The sequence below is a fragment of the Rhinoderma darwinii genome, chromosome 1, assembly GCF_050947455.1.
Source record: "Rhinoderma darwinii isolate aRhiDar2 chromosome 1, aRhiDar2.hap1, whole genome shotgun sequence".
Classification (NCBI taxonomy): domain Eukaryota; kingdom Metazoa; phylum Chordata; class Amphibia; order Anura; family Rhinodermatidae; genus Rhinoderma; species Rhinoderma darwinii.
The window spans coordinates 170,983,038-171,002,481 of NC_134687.1; the positions used below are offsets into that span (position 1 = coordinate 170,983,038).

Consider the following 19,444-nt stretch of genomic DNA (forward strand, 5'->3'; position numbering starts at 1 on the left):
ACAGATTTTGTGCTGGTCATTTTCTTTTGGGCCTTCCTGCTGAGGGTCAATGCGCACGATGCGTGGCAAAACCGAAGCGTAATACAGTACCAGCACAGTCAATGAGATTCCAGGTAATCTCATGTCCACGCTGTGGTATTATTCGGTATGTAAATTGACCGTCTGTGCGTACATTCAAAACCGCAGCATGTCAATTTATCTCGCGGTTCCGCTTGCGAATTCTATCCCTGTAGTCCTACATAAATATGCAGCAAAATCCACAGCATGAAAACGCTGGGATTTACGCAGTAAAACGTAAAAACCGCACCTCAAACGCACCATCAGGTGTTTTGTTTTTTTCTGCGAAGTTCTTGCGGTATTGCTGCGTATTTTCGCCAGCAAAATACGCAATATGTGCATGTAGACTCAAGGTTTCTTGACACATACAAGGGAGTTGTGTGCACTTTACTATGGCCATCTGATCAATAATATTTGATAACCTGGCACCAGTCAGGTCCCATGGATGCAAAAGGAATCTCGCTGTACTTGTATAGGTTTTGCTCAGTAGGCATTTTGGCAGCCCAACACCTAGTGCATGAAAGTGCACACAATGTATTGCCACACAGACTATACATATAATAATTATTCACCTGCTCATATACAGAGTGTACACTCGATCTGTACAGAATACTGGTAATGCTTATACACACAATGTTCTTACCAGGCCTTTTCTGGATAAAATTCACCAGTTCTGTCATTCGTGGTTCCACTGCTAGTGGAACTAGGGCCGGATCCTGCACCACAACCTCACTGGGGGAAAGGGGAATGAAGTTTTGAAGGAGTTTTCCCATCAGAGACATTTATGACCGATCCACAGTATAGGTCATAAATGTCAGATAGATGCGGGTCCCACACCTATCTCTAGAACGGGGACCCCTAAGCCCCGTTCTACCTTTTTGTCTGTTCTCGTTGCCTCCCGGCCGCTTCCTGGTTATATGGTCGTGGGTTACAAAAACAGCTGTTTCCGTAACTCCCATAGTAGTGAATGGCCGTTATGGAAGCAGCGTAACATGCGAGCTACCTTGTTTCCATAATTACCATTTAGTTCTATAGGACTTGCAAAAACAGCGTAGCTCAGCGAGATATGCTGTTTTCGTAACTACCGATCTTTTTCATGGTCGGAATTCAGCCTCAACACAGGGGCAGAACGGGGTTTATGGGCACCCGTTCTAAACATAGGTGTGGGACCCGCATCTATCTGACATTTATGACACATCGTGTGGATTTGTCATAAATGTCTCTCATGGGAAAAACCCCTTTAAGCTAGAGTTCAGGGAAATGCTCTTAGAACCGCTTCTACTGCAATGACCGTACAATATGTAATCCATTTTTTTCAGGCTTGTACATGGGTGACTTGATCCAGTGGTTTTCTGCTGTATTACGTGAACGAGATATTCTAAAAGCATCCCTTCGCATGGGCACTGTACTGTAACGTCATTCGCGCTCTGAAATTGTACTCATTTAATTAACTTCTCGTTCTCTTTAAGGAAGCAAATTGTTGATCGTAAAAAGGACATTCGCTCGCCAACCCTTTCGTTACGTAAAGATTACAACATCAAAGAGGTGCAGGTGAACAAACTAGAAGACTCCCGAGAACGGTCTTATCTGTCACCATGCTCTCCAGAAAATTGCTGTTTGCACATTGAACATTCACCATTGGTGCAGACGAATGGGCAAGCAAACCCTCCTGGCAGTCCTTCACAGCCAGCTGTACAGTGCAATAGGGTGCAATACATGAACACTCCATACTTTGCATCTGATGAACAGCAGGTTCACGTCCGAGAGGACGGCTGCTATTTAAATCATCGTGACTCTAACAATTTACCTCCTCCTCTTCCCCCTAAGAAGTATACACGAAGTGCTATGTCAAGAACTGAGCAGAGTTTTGCACCAGCGACCTCTGCTACACATCTGGACACATTGTCTCATGTACAGTCTGTCAGCGCTCTGAGGCATTCACCTGGTGAGTTCGTCAGAACAGAGGCCGAAATAGACTACTATCCAAAGAAAGACTCGTTTCACAGCAGTGATCTACAAATAAACATGCCAAATGTGTCTGGATCTTCAATGTATGACTGTCGGTCAAAGATGCTTCAGCAGACTATGGATATAGATCCCATTTCTCATGGAAATGATACGGTCTCCCTCACTACATACTTCTCTGTGGACAACTGTATGACTGACACATATAGGCTAAAGTACCATCAGAAGCCCAAGGTCTATGTGACTGAAAGTACAGCGTTCCATCGGGACCCTGGGCACTTAAAAGTACCCGAGACCGTTACTGAGCCTTCTTACCACAGAAACCTTGATAATGTCCATCATTCACTTTCAAGATCAAAAGCCGCTTTTGGGAGTGTACCTTGTAATAGATAGACTGAATGAGCACCATGTGAATTATGAGAATAAGTTACCCTAAATAGAGGTTTCATCTCTGCCCTGGACAACATCTGATCGACCAGTTAGTTGACTTGCCTAAATGGCATACATGTTACTAGAAAAAAACGCGCACATCTAGATGCAAAATTGATTCTGAGCGGTTTATCAAACAGTCCATGTATGGGGCAACTCCCATCCGAAACTACACCGGGCACAATGCATGGCAGAAATAGGACATTGCTCCTTTTGCACCGCGTCTATCTATAGCCATGTATTGATCGCCTCAGATCGATAGGCTGGGTTTAGATCTAGGAATTCCGAATTTGCTATAAATAAGCCAGCATTTCACTCCAGTTAATAATCACCAAAGTGTTAACTGAATGAGGTCTCAGGTCAGGTTAGACCAGTTAATAAATAAATATATAAATAAATATATATTCATATTTCAGCTAGTCAGGTCTTACTGCACAATTTTGAAGCAGAGGTGGAATTTTATTGGGGGGGGGGGGGCATTCGTCCCCCTACTATTCGTATACATTGTTGGCTAGTAATTGGCAAATCAGTTGTTTTACATAGTAATTGTATTTTATATTTTTCATAAGGAAAGACAAAGTATAGTATATTATTGGTTGGCATGGTGTGATATATATATTTTTACCTTCTGTTCTACTGCTGTCTCACCTACTGTGTTTCAGTGAGCGTAAAATGAATTCCGTATTTACAGGGTGCAGACGGACTACATGAACTCATTGGTTACTAGGTGCATTACCATGAATATTGGTTATGCCCATGAGGTGATACTGCCCACTGTTGCTGCCACGCCTTGTAAAGCTGCCCATACACTTTAGACAGCTATTCTTTCCGACTTCCCCATATACATGTTCGTTCGTTCGTTCGTTCGTTCGTTCGTTCGTTCGTTCGTTCGTTCGTTCGTTCGTTCGTTCGTTCGTTCGTTCGTTCGTTCGTTCGTGCGTGCATTTGTTTTCCATGGGGAGCGGGGGACTAAGCTGCTGCCGGACTGAGCTGCTGCCGGACTAAGCTGCTGCCAGACTCCCCTGGCAATTGCTTTCCTCCCTCAGGAACAAAGGATCAAGCATTTTGAAATCCATCATGCCTAATCCTTCTTTCCCTCGACATCTGCTAATGAAAGGTGGGGTGGGGGGGGGGGGGTCAGTACACCCCCATACACATTAGTCGACCAGTCCAGCTAAAAATTGGCGGGTTTGGCTGTCCTTTTTTCTAATGTGTATGGACACCCTAAGCTTTAAATATGAAGAGGTTTAAATGCAGGCCTTGCACATATAGTTTTAATATGTATTTTCTATAAAAAGAAATGGTCCGTTTTCTATATGCACTATTTTCCATGTTGACACTAGCTGGATCAAATTAGTAAAAACCCATAAATCGGCAAAAAGGAAAACTGTACATTTTGCATCTAGAATTATTATTTTCCCCTCTCCTTACCCCTGTTAAGTGTCAATGCACAGGATGCAGATCACATGTGGTTTTGCTACACGTATTTACGTGCAGCAAAACCGCAGCGTAATATAGTACCTGTATTGTCCATGAGATTCCAAGAAACCTCATGTACACACTGCGGTATTTTTCTGCGTGTAAATTGACCTGCGATGCGGATTTTAAAATCTGCAGCATGTCAATTTATCTTTCGTTTCGGCTTGCGAATTTTATAGCCTAGAGCTGAGGAAATTCACACCAAAATCCGCAGCATGAAAACGCGCTGAAAAACGCACAATTAGGTGTGGTTTTTACCTGTGAATTTCCTGCGTATTACTGCGGTATTGGTTTTCCGCAGCAAAATACGCAACGTGTGTGTGTAGCCTTAGGCTAAATGCACACATTGCGTATTTACGTGCGGATTTCACGCGCATATTTTCATCCGGCAAATCTGCAGCGTAATACAGTACCAGCAAAGTAAATGACATTTCAAGAAATCTCATCTACACGGTGCAGAATTTTTCTTGTCGTACATTGACCTGCGGTGCGTATTTTAAAATGCGCAGCATGTAAATTTACCGTGTTCCGCTTGCGAATTGTATCTGACTAGTGTAAAGAAAAACGCACCAAAATACGCAGCATAAAACCAACTGCACCGATTTCCGCAACGAAATGTAAATACTAAAAACGCATAAAAAAATGCAACATTAGGTGTGGAATTACGAGCGTACACCTGTGGTTTTGATGCAGATTTTCTGCATTAAACTACGCAACGTGTGCATGTAGCCTTATTACAGCTATAGACACAGTTGTGTTTTTTTCATATTTGGCTACCAAAAGTCTGTGAAGGTTAAGTAAATATCCATCGTTGAATAGCATTGACTTTTTCTTTGGGTGGGGTTTGGGAAACCGCTTTTTATAGTAACTTACAATAACGTGGGCACAGTGGCATACAGAGTTCCCATTGTCCTAATTGCAAACCATGTTCTGATATTTGAAATTGGAGGCACTCCGGTATAGTACCTGCCCATAGCAGTCTAATGGCACCATATTATGGAGTCCCAGAACATGCATCTGTAATATGGGCATCTGCATGGGCACTTAGGCTATATTCACGTAGCTGCACCACTACTGCAATAAAAAATAGCTGGGAGCTGTTGTAGAAATGTTTTTGGAAATGCATCTACCCCAATCTGGTACGTAATGCGTTCAGTAGACCCATAGCCCGTTAAATACACAATGGTGTACTTATGTGAAGGTACCAAGCAGAAACTCCAATCTTTCAACAGCAGCTTGTTTCCAGGTAGTAAAAAGATGTTTTTTTTATTGCTACACTATATAGAGAATTAAAAAAAAAAAATAGATCAAAACGGGTAAGGATTATTTTGCCGACTGTATAGCTAGTCTTGGTCAGAGGTGAAGCTCCACTTTAACCTCAATAGACATTAGTGTAATCTTTTTGGGCTGTGCTTTTTATCACAATTATTCATGATGATCCAACTTTAAGGTTGCTTTTAGGTGGTGCATCTTCGCGCCTGTGTTACAATGGCAATTCCCAGACCACCTGCAGATCTACTGAACAAAGCTTAGATCATGATAGGAATCTATGGTGATCGAAGTCCGGTTTAGTAGAACAGCCGGAGAGCTGGGTATTCCGGTAGTCACTTGACGGATTTAGTGCTGATTTTTAGTGCAAATTACAGTACAATACATGTAAGATAGTGTTTTCAAAACCCGATCCACATGTAGCAGGAAACATTTACACAGAATTCAGAGCATTCTTTGGATTTAAAAATTGTTTCAAAATTGCCGCAGACTTCACCCTTGCAAAAGGATGACGTCCACGGTAAAATGCACGTAATGCATCCAGATTTTGCTAAGTATTTGTGGAAAAATTTAGCCGCGTTTTGCGCTCTAACACGAAGACTAAAATTAGCGTCTGTATTACGGCAATTAAAAAATTGACTTAGGAGTGCTTCCAGGACACCCTTATGCATTACCCACTTGTAAAGAGGTTGATTCGATAATATTATAATGGGTATCCCTAATATATCCAGGAACGATTTTGTCACTTTAAATCCAGTTTAAAACTAAACTTGTGTTATGGTAATATGATCTATAACAAAATGATGGCCTATAAGTTTGTTTTTTATTTTAAATCCTTTAACACTGGTTAAAAATGTGTTTTATATATATATATATATATATATATATATATATATATAAAAAATTTAAACGGTGAATGCACGTTTTAAGATCCTTTCTGGATTTGACACGATTCAGAAGTGAGCATACATAAGTTTGCCCAGCCCTGTCTGGAACAGAGGCCTTGAGTGCGCTGACTGCTTTAAAAGCATTGCCTGTGTAAATTTAGTTTGGTCTCTATACAGTTGAAGCCTTTCTTTAGATACACTCCAGTAAAAGTGGCTTTACTAAACTTTGGAGCCGCTATTTCTTATCAGTTTTATAGTTTTAATGAAACGTGTCTTGAGTACAAGTGACAACCTGTCCGTCGTTTTTTTTTTTTTTTTTTTTTTTTTCATTTGTACGGCTTTGCTTCTGTGCCTATTTATACATATATATTTTCTGTCCTGGGACATGAAAATATAGATTTGTACTACAGGAAATTCTATTTTTAAATGGCTTTTAATATTAGAACAACATATGTCGTAACATTTCCTTGTATGTGTTGGGATTGAAATTTGAACTGTTTGGTTTTTTTTTTGTCTTTTTTTATGTTTAACTTTGAAATTGTTTTTGAATTTTGATGTTTCATATTTTTGTACATTGAGAGCCAGACAATATTGTGTTATCAAAAGAACGTTAATGTGCAATATTTAGTGGAAAAAAAACTACTTTTATAGAGTGATTTACTAACCATATGAGTCTAACATAGATATTTTTATATAGAGTACTCTGAAGAATCAAAATGAAATTTATCAACTTCCTCAAATTGTGAGATGTCCAAAAGTAAAAATTTTGTGGCCATGAGATGTGAAAGTTTTTGCACAATTTTTCTCTGTTTTGTAATAACTCCAGATGAATCCACATTTTATAATAAATTAAATGCAAAGTATTTTCTCATGAATGTAACTGTTGGATATTTTTAATGCTGGTAAAGCGTTATCAGGGATATAGGGTCAATTTGAGTACATTTTATTCTTGATATCAAAGTAACTCACACAGAGACAAGCACAATACTTTTCCTTCATAAAATATGGTACAAATATCTAATTTGCCTTCATGTATAAAGTTGGGGCAGTAAATCTGACAAACTCTACTACTGTATGATTAAAACTTGAGAGCTTTAAATTGCAAAAACGGGGGGGGGGGGGGCATACTTTATATATTTAAGGGCAAACTTTGCACTATTGCCATCTTCATTCAGCACTATTTAACCAACTGTGGCACAGAGAATGATTGTGCCATCCTGTAGATCACAGTAGGTTAGTCGCTGCTGGTGACAGAGTTGTTCCCATTCTACATAGCACATATATGTACTTGTCCAGCAAGGATGATGGACTTTTGTATGTGACAAGTGTTCTCGGTATTAAATAGTAACAGACCTTGAAAGGCAGGCATTACATTGTTTCACAACTAGATGTCAGTAATTGTATTTATCATGATATGCTCTGTATAAAGCCGCTATGGAAATGTCCACATGTGAAGACAATCAAAGAACAAATGTTTCGGTAATAAAATGTATTTTTTTTTTCCAATACGTGTACTTTTTCTCCTTTTCGTGTTACTGCGGTAAAGACAATTTGTTGAGATTTTGTCATGTGAGAACGACTTCTCATTAAGTGGGTCACTATATATGTACGTACGTACGTACGTACGTACGTACGTGTGTGTGTATGTGTATATATATATATATAATGCCTTGTCACTTAGGATTCATGCACGTGGCAATATGTATGGCTTTGTTCTGTACAGAGCTGTAATAGGGCTGCCATTGAGGTCCATGAGGCCACTCCTGTACCTCCTGTATGCTTACGATTTCATACGGTATGCTCCATTGCAATTTGTATATACAGAGGTATTCTTCCCTAAAAGCATACCTTCCAGATTGCATCTAGCATTGCTTCTAGGGGAGAATATCTCCGGACATAGCGATTCCAATAGAGCCTGTACAGTAGTGCATGGAGGCAATGCAGCTCTATCTAAGGAGCTTCACATTCTCTGTGTACTGCCCTACAGGCTCCATGCACAGGGCTCTATTGAGTTCATGAGTCTTAGGGTATGTGCACACACACTAATTACGTCCGTAATTGACGGACGTATTTCGGCCGCAAGTAGTGGACCGAACTCAGTGCAGGGAGCCGGGCTCCTAGCATCATACTTATGTACGATGCTAGGAGTCCCTGCCTCTCCGTGGAACTACTGTCCCGTACTGAAAACACGATTACAGTACGGGACAGTTGTCAATTACGGACGTAATTAGTGTGTGTGCACATACCCATAAAGCGTAGCTGTTTCAGGTAATTTATTTTTAGAATACGCTGTCGTGTGTACATGAGGAATAATACAATTTCTGGTGTGTGAGAGCACTTACCAGAAGCTTCAGCAGTGTTGTGTCTGTCGCTGTCTGTGTCTCTCTCTCTTTCTTCCCCTTTCCCCCCCCCCCCCCCTAGGAAAAATAGGTCTTCCAGACTTTGTCAGCTAGTGTGTATTGTATCCGTGTAGTATTCAGAGTGGCGACTCCATTCTGCCGAAAACTGTGGTTAGATCTAGAATTCGACTTGATTTGACCACTCCATATCATAGGTTTTAATACTGTGAAATCACTTGCCCATTAACAAACTACACCTTACGGACCTGGCACAAAATGAACAGGAAACTCAACATCTTGACGAGTGTTTGTGGTTTGATGACATTCTTATTTCTAAATCCAAATAGATTCAGATCTCTGAAACGCAAGATTTCTGATGATACCATGTTGTCTATATTTCCCGCACCCCGCCTAATCGATTAACATCACCATAATTCCTAAACAATTAACTTCCTCCTTACCCACAAATACCGAAAGAATATACAGTTATAAAAGACAAAGAGACTGTCACCACATTATAAGTGCCCTATCTCCTATATAAGGAGATGGGCGCTGTAATGTAGGTGACAGTAATGCTTTTTATTTAAAAAAACGATCTTTTTTCACAACGTTAGGAGCGATTTTGGTTTATGCTAATGAGCTTTCTTAATGCCCAAGTGGGCGTATTTTTACTTTCGACCAAGTGGGCGTTATACAGAGGAGTGCATGACGCTGACCAATCGGCATCATGCACTCCTCTCCATTCATTTACACTGCACTAGCGATATAGATATATCACTATGTGCAGCTACATACACAAGCCCTAACATTACTACAGTGTCCTGATAATGAATACACATGACCATCCAGCCTGGACGTCATGTGTACTCAGAATCCTGACACTTCAGAATCTTTTTTTTTTTTGTGAGATTCCGGCAAGTGAAACTAAATCTCGTTTAGCTCTGTGATCTCGCGAGATTTCGTATCCGTTGCTGGAATCTCTCAAAAAAGATTAAGAAGTGTCAGGATTCTGAGTACACATGACGTCCAGGCTGGATGGTCATGTGTATTCATTATCAGGACACTGTAGTAATGTTAGTCTTTGTGTATGTAGCTGCACATAGTGATAGAACTATATCGCTAGTGCAGTGTAAATGAATGGAGAGGAGTGCATGATGCCGATTGGTCAGCGTCATACACTCCTCTGTACAACGCCCACTTGGTCGAAAGTAAAAGTACGCCCACTTGGGCATTAAGAAAGCTCATTAGCATAAACCAAAATCGCTCAGAAAGTTGTGAAAAAAGATCGTTTTTTTTTAAATAAAAAGCATTACAGCGCCCATCTCCTTATGTAGGAGATAGGGCACTTATAATGTGGTGACAGAGTCTCTTTAAGATCTGTCACTAGTTTTATTAGTGCCCTGATAATGCTAACTGCAGATAAACTTTGAAAAAAATTACACTGTAGAGTTATGAGCATTTTTCTAAATCTGCTAATTTTGCTGTACTTGCCTAATGGGAGGTAGCTTTCTTTTCACTCTGGGCGGTCCAAACAGCGTCTTACAGTTCTCCTCTTCCATGCCCAGCAACCCAGCGTGATCATACAGTTGGGAATGGAAGCTTTATACTATATTTTCAACTGGTGATACCTCCGGTTGTTTCACAGAACTGCAATCCTGGTGCCATATGAAAGATTAGAATCTCATCTTTCATATCCCACCAGATCCACAGCTGGAGATATGGCTGATTGAATTGATCCCCCTTCCCTCCAGCCTCAGTCTCTCACACTGTGTGAAGCAGCTTCATGCTGATAGGACAGCGTCAGAGGCTGTGAGGTAGCTCCACCTCAGGAGAATTGCTGATGTTCACACCCACTTGTCTAGTATAGGCTCATTTGCATATTTAGAAAAAAAAAGCAAACTTTTAAAATAAACTTTTTGGGACACAATTTTCACTACCATTATCCGTGTAACTGCGCCTATTAGATTAGCTAGGAGACTGGGCATTACTAAACTAGTGACAGATCCTCTGAAAATTGGCCCATATTTTCATGGCCTCTAAAAAAAAAAAAAAAAAAAAAAAAATGTAAATTACCAACCCTTGCTTCAAGCTTTTGTCCCAAAAAACCCAAACTAAGATAGACATAGTATCTATCTAAAGTCTTACAATTTTGACTGTTCATTCAAGATAAACCATCATGCATCAAGGAGTGGGAAACTAAACTAAATACTACATTTACCTTACAAGAGATCAAATATATATTAAAATAAATTCACTCCACAGTATCCTCTAGAATTCGGGAACTAAATTCTAAATGGATTTCCAGATTGTATAAAACACTTGACTTTTTACCTAAAATCCACCCAATCTTAAGCGCTGTGCCAAAGAGACAGATGGCTATTAGACATCTGGCTAACGTACCCCATTATCCAACCTTATTAACAAAAATGACGCTCTCCAAAATTAAGGTTGCTCAACCTGGATAGTTTACACCAGTTGTTAAACAGCATCTCATTCCCTCACAGAAGAATAACCGAAAGAATTTCTCCGCCCTGAAAAACAATAGGACAGGTAGAGTTTGTAATGGAACCTGACACTATATAATTCCAGTAAACGCCACCGCTATTGTGTTTTCCCTACCAGCAGTAGGACAAGTGGCCATTCGGTCTACTAACTTATTTTTCAGATCCTGGAATACTTTACTGAACCAGAGTAAGTTTTGTTAACTGTAAGGGTATGTTCACACGGCGGGGGTCCGTAACGGCTGAAATTACGGGGATGTTTCAGCCTGAAAACATCCCCGTAATTTCAGCCGTACCGGCATGTGCAGGCGCTTGAACGCCGCGTCAATTACGGCCGTAATTAGCGCTGCTATTCATTGGAGTCAATGAATAGCGGCTCCAATTACGGCCAAAGAAGTGACAGGTCACTTCTTCTACGCGGGCATCTATTTACGCGCCGTCATTTGACAGCGGCGCGTAAATATACGCCTCGTGTGAACAGACAAACGTCTGCCCATTGCTTTCAATGGGCAGATGTTTGTCAGCGCTATTGAGGCGCTATTTTCGGGCGTAATTCGGGGCAAAAACGCCCGATTTACGTCCGTAAATAGGCCGTGTGAACATACCCTAAGTGTTTTTTTTTTTCTCCTACTGCTGCGGTCTTATTTCAGATTACTATATATACACCCTAATTTGTTTATTTATAGATGTCCAGCATGAATGCTGCTCCTAAAGAGTTCTGGGAAGGGAAGGAACTTGTCATGAAAAGAATGTGACACAACTCTTCCAGATGGGAGTAAAACACATGATTGCAGACCTGTGAAGCCATAGGATAGCCGCCGTGGCCCAAACCCCCCTGATATTCTATCTTCAAATAAGATTTAAAAAAAAGTTCCTTCCTCAAAATAGTGGCTGTCAATAGAGAAGTTTCTTTCGTAGACGTTCCCCACAGAGATTTCACGACATGTACATAGCGACACAAAGTATGTATAGTTAGATTTCAAGTTTTACTACTTTTACACGCACAAAAAATAGTTTTTACATCGCCACATTTCAAGAGCCATAACTATATTTATTTTTCAGTTAAAGAGGCTGTCTCCAGTTTATAAGTGTCCTATCTTCTACCTAATCTGATAGGCGCTTTAATGTAGTGAAGTAATGTTATTTACATTTTTTTTTAACTATTATGCATTTTGCTGATAATTCCCAAATCAACCAAGAAGTGACCCAGGCTATGATCGCCTCAACAAATTGACACCCCTTATTTCCCTCCTAAGAGAGTCATTTTTAAACTTCTATACCCCAGGCCAAAAACTAGCGGTAGACGAGTCTCTTATGTCCTTCAAGGGCCGTCTATCCGTTTGTCAATTTATCCCCTCCAAAAGAGCCCGATACGGTGTGAGACTTTAGAAGGTGTGCGAGAGCACAACGGGCTACACCTGGTTTTTTTTTTTATTTCTGAGGGCAGGTACTGCTATCTTAATCCTCCAGGATGCCTAGAGGATATTGGCATTAGTGGGAAAATTGTCTGGGAACTTGTGTTGTCATTCCTACAGAAAGGGTACCATGTGTACACGGACAATTATTATACCAGTGTCCCCCTGTATAAGTCCCTCCATGCTGCTAGTGTATTTATTTCAGACAAACTAATTTGACCCCTTTTATGATTTTTTTATTTTTTTTATACAATTCTTGGACAATTAAATCCTGGACATGATCACTCACAAATGAATACAGTTTATTGTGCAGGAGTCCACATCTGTCTATTCAGAACATGGACCCCCACAAGTGTTCTTGAAATAAAAAATAAATGTGGGCATAAGTCCAGGCAAAAGATTATGGCAACATGTAGGATATTTCTAAAACCAGGAAACAGCATAATAATTAGAGACCCGTCTTTTCACGGTGGCAGAAACTGGGCACAACATATTCAGCACTAAAATGGCGTATCTATGGAAAATGTGCACATTCAGGGCTTATTCAGACGAACGTGATATAAGTCCGTGCAACGCGCGTGATTTTCACGCGCCTCGCACACATTTGTTAGTCTATGGGGCCGTGCACTGTACGTGAGTTTCACGCAGCGTGTCTGCTGCGTAAAACTCCCGACATGTCCGATATTTGTGCGATGGGTCAATGGGTGCGTGAAAATCACGCGCAGCACACGGAAGCACTTCCATGTGACGCGCGTGATTCGCGCAACAGCAGTAAAAACTATGAATGAAAACAGAAAAGCACCACGTGCTTTTCTGTTTACAAACAGTGTCATAATGATGGCGGCTGCGCGAAAATCACGCATCATACGCGGCTAACACACGGAGCTGTTAAGTACTTTTTGCGCGCACAAAATGCAGTGTTTTTTTGCGCGCGCAAAACGCACACGCTCGTGTAAATCCGGCCTCACTCTGCAACATCCACTGCACACTAACTTACACCTGCGTGGTTAACATGCTTACTACACCACTGGATGAATTTTTTGAGGGCTGTAGTTTCCCAAATAGGGTCACTTGTGGGGGGGGTTTTCACTGTTCTGGTATCTCAGAGGCTTTGCAAACGTGACACAGCGTCTACAAACCATTCCAGTAAAATCTGCGCTCCAAAAGCCAAATGGCGCTCCATCGATCGGAGTCCTGCTGTGTGTACAAACAACAGTTTATGACCAAATACGAGGTATCTCCATACTTGCGGGAATTGCTTTACAAATGACAGGGTGCTTTTTCTCCTTTATTTCTTGTCAAAATTAAAAATGTTGAGATAATCTACATCTTATTGGGAAAAAATATATGTAACATTTCGTTTTCACTGCCCGATTCTAAAAGAGTGAGAAAAAAACTGTTGGGTCAAAATGCTCACTGCACCCAGAATAAATTCCTTAGGGGTGTAGAATCAGGCTTATAAACATTGAGTTGCGTTTCTCTGTTAACACATGCTGTGTTACAGAGAAAAAGGATTACAATTTAATATCTGCAAAAAAAAATAAATTTCTAAAAATTCTAATTTTACCTTCACTTTGTTTTCATTCCTGTGAAACTCCTAAAGGGTTGTGAAACTTCCAAAATGATTTATGAATACTGAGGGGTGCAGTTTGGTCCCTAAAACAATAGGTCTTGGAAATGTTCTTGAAAATCTGAAAAAATGCTGCTAAAGTTATAAACATTCTAAGGCCCTATGCACTCGAACATAAAAACACCTGTAATTACGGGCCCATGGACTTCTATTGGCCATGGGTACCTTCCCGTTTGCTTACGGGAAGGTGCCTGGGCCGTTGAAAAATATGGAACATGTCCTATTTCAGGCCGTAATTACGGCACAGGCAGGCCCATAGAAGTCTATGGGGCTCCCGTAATTACGGGTGGCTACGTGTGTGTGCACCCGTAATTATGGGAGCGTTGCTAGGCGACATCGGGGGATAGTCACGGTCCAGGGTGCTGAAAGAGTTAACTGATTGGCAGGAACTCTTTCAGCACCCGGGACAGTGACTAGCGCTGGAGTTAATAGTATTACAAGTTAACTTACCCAGAACTCCCTGCTTCTTCATCCAGTCCGGCCTCCCGCGATTACGTTTCATCCCATGTGACCGCTGCAGCTAATCACAGGCTGCAGCGGTCACATGGACTGCCGCGTCATCCAGGGAGGTCGGACTGGATGTCAAAAGAGGGACGTGTCACCAAGACAATGGTCGGGGTACGTATGAACCTCTTTTACTTTCAATCGCTGCGGAAACTCTGCCCCTTCTCTCTATCCAGCACTGATAGAGAAGGGGCTGCCGATTAGTGCAGAGAAAACAGGTCTGTAAATACGGGTGGAATACTGGTGACAACGGACCCGTATTTACGGGCACGGGTCCGTAAATAGTGGTAGAATACGGGTCGAATACGTGTGACAAAGGACCCGTATTTACAGGAGGAAAAAAATATGTTCGTGTGCATGGAGCCTAACGTCCTATAAAAATAAGGTTCAAAAAAACGATGCCAACATAAAGTAGGCATATGGGAAATGTAAAAGGGGTTGTGCCAGAAATGTAATTGCCCTCTAAAAAACTCATGTGCAATTAATCAATTTGTCTATAGGAACCTTCTTAAAATATTGTAGAGATTTATATATTACACTCACACTCACTTTTAGGTTAGAGACCTCTGCTGTTGTGCACTGACCCGTTCACAGACATCAGTTCAGGGAGGTTGTGAAGATGACGTGCATGTGCAGTAGATCAGCCAGGACTATCCTCCTGGTGCGCAGTGATACAACCTCCTGGCTCTGATTTGTGCTAGGGCAGGGGAGCCGAGGACTAGGCATGTGAAACGTCCCCGTCTCTTGTACTCAGCTTTCCCAGCACCAGAAAAGCACATTGGAGTCTGTGTTCACTCTCTGCTGTGGTAGGAGAGCCCAGGAGACCTTAGTAATAGAATCATATACAGTAAATCCCTCCTCTGCCAACTGTCCAGAATACTGGCCATGAAGTGGGCACGGCCAAAACGAACCTGCTCATTTTAGGGGCAGGGCCTCCAATTTGGGGCCTAGGCTAGTTGGTAAAAGCAATAGTCGTTACTGTGCATGCATGTGTCTCTGGTACTCAGCTTTCCCAGCTTTTTTTGTTTGTTCATCTAATCTATCAGAAAAGTCCAAAGCAGCAGTGAAAAAATATGTAAAAGTAACAAACTTTAGGGTGCACACTATAAGAGTCCGGCCAGAGTCCTACGTGAATATGTTCATAAAAGCGACAGCACGCCAAAAAAATTATAATAAATTCTGGGTTTATTCCATGCGCTACATTTCGGTTCCTAATCTGGAACCTTTCTTAAACCCTGGCGTAGCATATGGAATAAACCCACCAATAATTTACATTTTTTTTGGAGTGCCACCTCTTTTTTGAACAGATCTATCTTCCTCTCTCTCTATACATAAATATAGAAATACAGGGCAGACACATACCATTAGGTTACAATGATGGTGGGGGCAGCCTATTATGTTTATTCAGCTAGTGTCTGGAACTCCAGTTAGGCCCTATTCACACGACAGGATTCAAACAGCCACAGTAGGAACAATAGACCCCAAATGGGGCTATACACACACGACCGAAAATGGGACATGCCCTATTTTCGGCCGTTCTCCCGGCCCCCATAGACTTCTATGGGGCCATGTAATACACGGCCATCAGTTGAATATGCTGCAAGTAACGGCCGTGTCTTCCGTCGCTCGCTCTCTCTCTCTCTCTCCTCCTCCTCACAGTGTGAAGTGCATGTGAGGGGGAGAGTATTTTTTTGTTCCCTGTAGGTGCGGAATCCCCAATCCTTTGCCACAGCTTCAGCAAAGCTGTGGCCGGGGATTGGGGATTCCGCTCCAGGAGAAGTCCCTGACTTCACTGTCCATATATGGACAGTGACGTCAGGGACTTCTGAAGCGGAATCCCCACCGCTGTGGCTGGGGATTCCGATCCAGCAAAAGTCCATCACTTCACTGTCCATATATGGACAGTGAAGTGAGGGACTTCTCCAGGAGCCATCCCCTACAGGAAGGAAGGGGGGTGACTATGTACAAGGGGGCTGTGTAGCACTACCTACTGTGTGGCATTGCTTACAGGGGGGCTGTGTGGCACTAACTACAGGGGGCTGTGGCAGTATCTACAGAGGGCAGTGTGTGGCAAAAAACGGATGCAAAACGGGTCAAAATCGGCCGTTAAAAACGGAAACACGGAACGGATGCAAAACGGCTGGGAAAAACTGCCATTTTTATCGGCTGACACTCGGACCCTGTTGTGTGAATAGAGCCTTAGGCTATCAGACAGCTAGATAGGCGCTATTTTACAGTGAGGATGGAGACTGGCACACCGTGATTACCCAGGAGGGGGCGGGGTAGGCTGTAAAGACTGCAATGCATGATGGACATTGCAGTCTCTAGCTAGAGCTCTGGTCACATGACATGCTGTGCCTACCTGCCCACAACATGGAACTTTCAGAGGGAAAGAGCAGGAGAAAAACAGATCAGAAAGAATGCTAAAAAGGTTATTCTGGGGCACAAAACCATGTTACATGTTGGTGGAGACTTGTCAGGACATAGGCAATGTATTTTTTTTTTTTTTTTACACTAGCTCGTGGCACAACCCCTTTAACTAGTTACTATTTTATAAAGATGCCAATTTTTCCCAATTTTCTCTAAATATTGGTGTTTTCAAAAATAAACACAATGTATCGACCAAATTTTACCACTAATATAAAGCAAAATGAGTCACAGGAAAACAATCTCAGAATCACTTGGAGAAGTAAAAGCACTACAAAGTTATAACCACATTAAGTGAGACGTCAGATTTGAAACATAGGGCTGTAACAGGATGTCAAAACTGGCTGCAGCGGGAAGATGTTAAAGGGAACCAGTCAACAGCATTTCACCTATTACAACAGCAATACCTGGTGGTAGTGGGTGAAAAATAATTTCTATATAACCTATAATTGTCTTCTTAGTCGGCTCCGTAGCTTTAGTATTCCGTTTTTTAGTGTTCCCACACAGTATGCTAATGAGCATAAGAGTCATATCTTCATTCAAGTCTTCCTGAGTTTACCCCGCCTCCAAACTTTTGATTGACAGCTCGCCTACCCCCAGCACACACAATCCCGCGCTTGTGCATTGATGCCCTCTTCTGGTGTGTGCAGACCACGGGACACCGGATTATTCCGATAAAAATCACGAAATGTTTGCAGACCGTTATTTACAGTCGGAGGAGGAGTTCAGGAGATGGGATAACGGCAATTAACTTTTGATAGCAGCGACCAGTGAGGGACATGTAAAGTTCAATAGGTGAAATACTGGTGACAGGTTCCCTTTAAGGTAGAGATATTATTTATGCTTCTCTTAGGATAAATCATTAAAAATAAATTTAACCCCTTCCCTCCACAGCCATTTTTTGGATTTTCACTTCTGACAGAGGCAGTGCTTCATAGAAGTACAAAGATGGTGGACTTCGTCGGGCCCCCAGGCTGCCGTGCCAACCAATGGCTCCCCGCCAATCTCACCGCAGGGGTGGGCCGTTGGGACAATACAGTGGGTCGCTCACCATTTTTAGTAATTTAAAATGCCACAACAGGTTAAACAAGCGGAATCGCGCTCGTTACCCGGAAGTGTCGGCTGTAACGCACAGCCGACACACTCGCTCTATGGAGCGGTCTCAGCCCGTGAGCCTGCTCCATATTCCCCCACCCGGTGTGCGCCGTATATATACAGCGGATGTCGGGAAGGGGTTAAGGATGATGTGTTTATACCTATGCATACTTAGGGCCTGTTCACATCTTCGTTGGGGTCCCATTCTGATGTTCCGTCGGAGCTTTCCATCAGGTCGGGACCCTTAACAGACTCAAACTGACACAGACGGAAAGCAGAGGTTTCCGTTTCCATCACCATTGATTTCAACGGTGACTGAGCCCATGATTTCCGTTTGTCTCTGTTGTGTACCGGACCAGTCGTTTTGCCAGAAGCAATAGCGCGGTCGACTACTGTCAGATCAGGGTGCCATTCTGACGGAAAGCTCCGATGGAACGTCAGAACGGGACCCCAACGCAGATGTGAACAGAGCCTAACTTGTATGTAGTCGGCCTTTGCTCTTTTAGGGTATGTGCACACGACCTATTTTCAGACGCAATTCAGGCGTTTTCCGCCTGGAATTATGCCTGAAAAGACGGCTCCAATACGTCTGCAAACATCTGCCCATTGCTTTTACGATGTTCTGTTCAGACGAGGTGTAATTTTACGCGTCGCTGTCAAAAGACGGCGCGCAAAAATATGCCCGCGTCAAAGAAGTGCATGTCACTTCTTGGGACGTTTTTGGAACAGTTTTTCATGGACTCCAATGAAAAACAGCTCCAATTATGTCCGTAAAAGACGCCGCAAAAAACGCGAGTACTTGCAAAAACGTCTGAAACCCCAGGAGCGGTTTTCACCTGAAAACAGCTCCGTAATTTCAGACGTATTTTGCGTTTGCGTGTGAACATACCCTTAGGCTTCAATTCGGATCTACACCTTTTGTTCAGAACATATTTTCTCTGTGAATATGCTCAGTGTAGCAATATGAAAATTGTACGTTAAGGTTTTGATTATTTAATAGAAAAGTCTTCTTACGTAAAGGGAACAGCCATGTTAAACATGCAGTCTGATGTGCAAGCAGAATGTTATAGATCAAGGGGAACTGAGCGAACATCTAAACTCTTCTAAATGACTGAACATTGCTGAATAAGTGACAGACTGCTGAAATGAGAGTGTCCGTCACTATTTTATGCTGCCCTCAGACTGGGCGGCATAAAACCCCACAGATTCGCTTTAAAGCCCATCCACTATTCGCCCCCAAAACAACCAGAAACTCCCCCTTGATTGAAAGAAAATAAACATAAACCCAGCTCCTTTTGCCAGCCAATTCATTATATTTTGGGTGGAAATCCGCTTTCAAATTCTCCCGATAGAGTGCGCATTTCAATCCAAAAAGAGCTATAGCGTTTTCCAATAACATGTATGATTTTTCTCATGGAAAATATATCTTTATATTACAGCACATTTT

General features: G+C 42.1%; 1 protein-coding gene across 1 annotated transcript in view; it reads left to right on the plus strand.

Moving 5' to 3' along the window:
- Positions 1–7,592, plus strand: part of USP53 (ubiquitin specific peptidase 53) — a 51,788-nt gene extending 44,196 nt beyond the window's left edge. Inside the window, exon 15 of the mRNA XM_075860589.1 lies at positions 1,527–7,592. Within this exon, the coding sequence (XP_075716704.1) occupies positions 1,527–2,415 (889 nt within the window). The 3' untranslated portion in view covers positions 2,416–7,592. The remainder of the gene's footprint in view (positions 1–1,526) is intronic.
- The last annotated feature ends 11,852 nt before the right edge of the window (positions 7,593–19,444 follow it).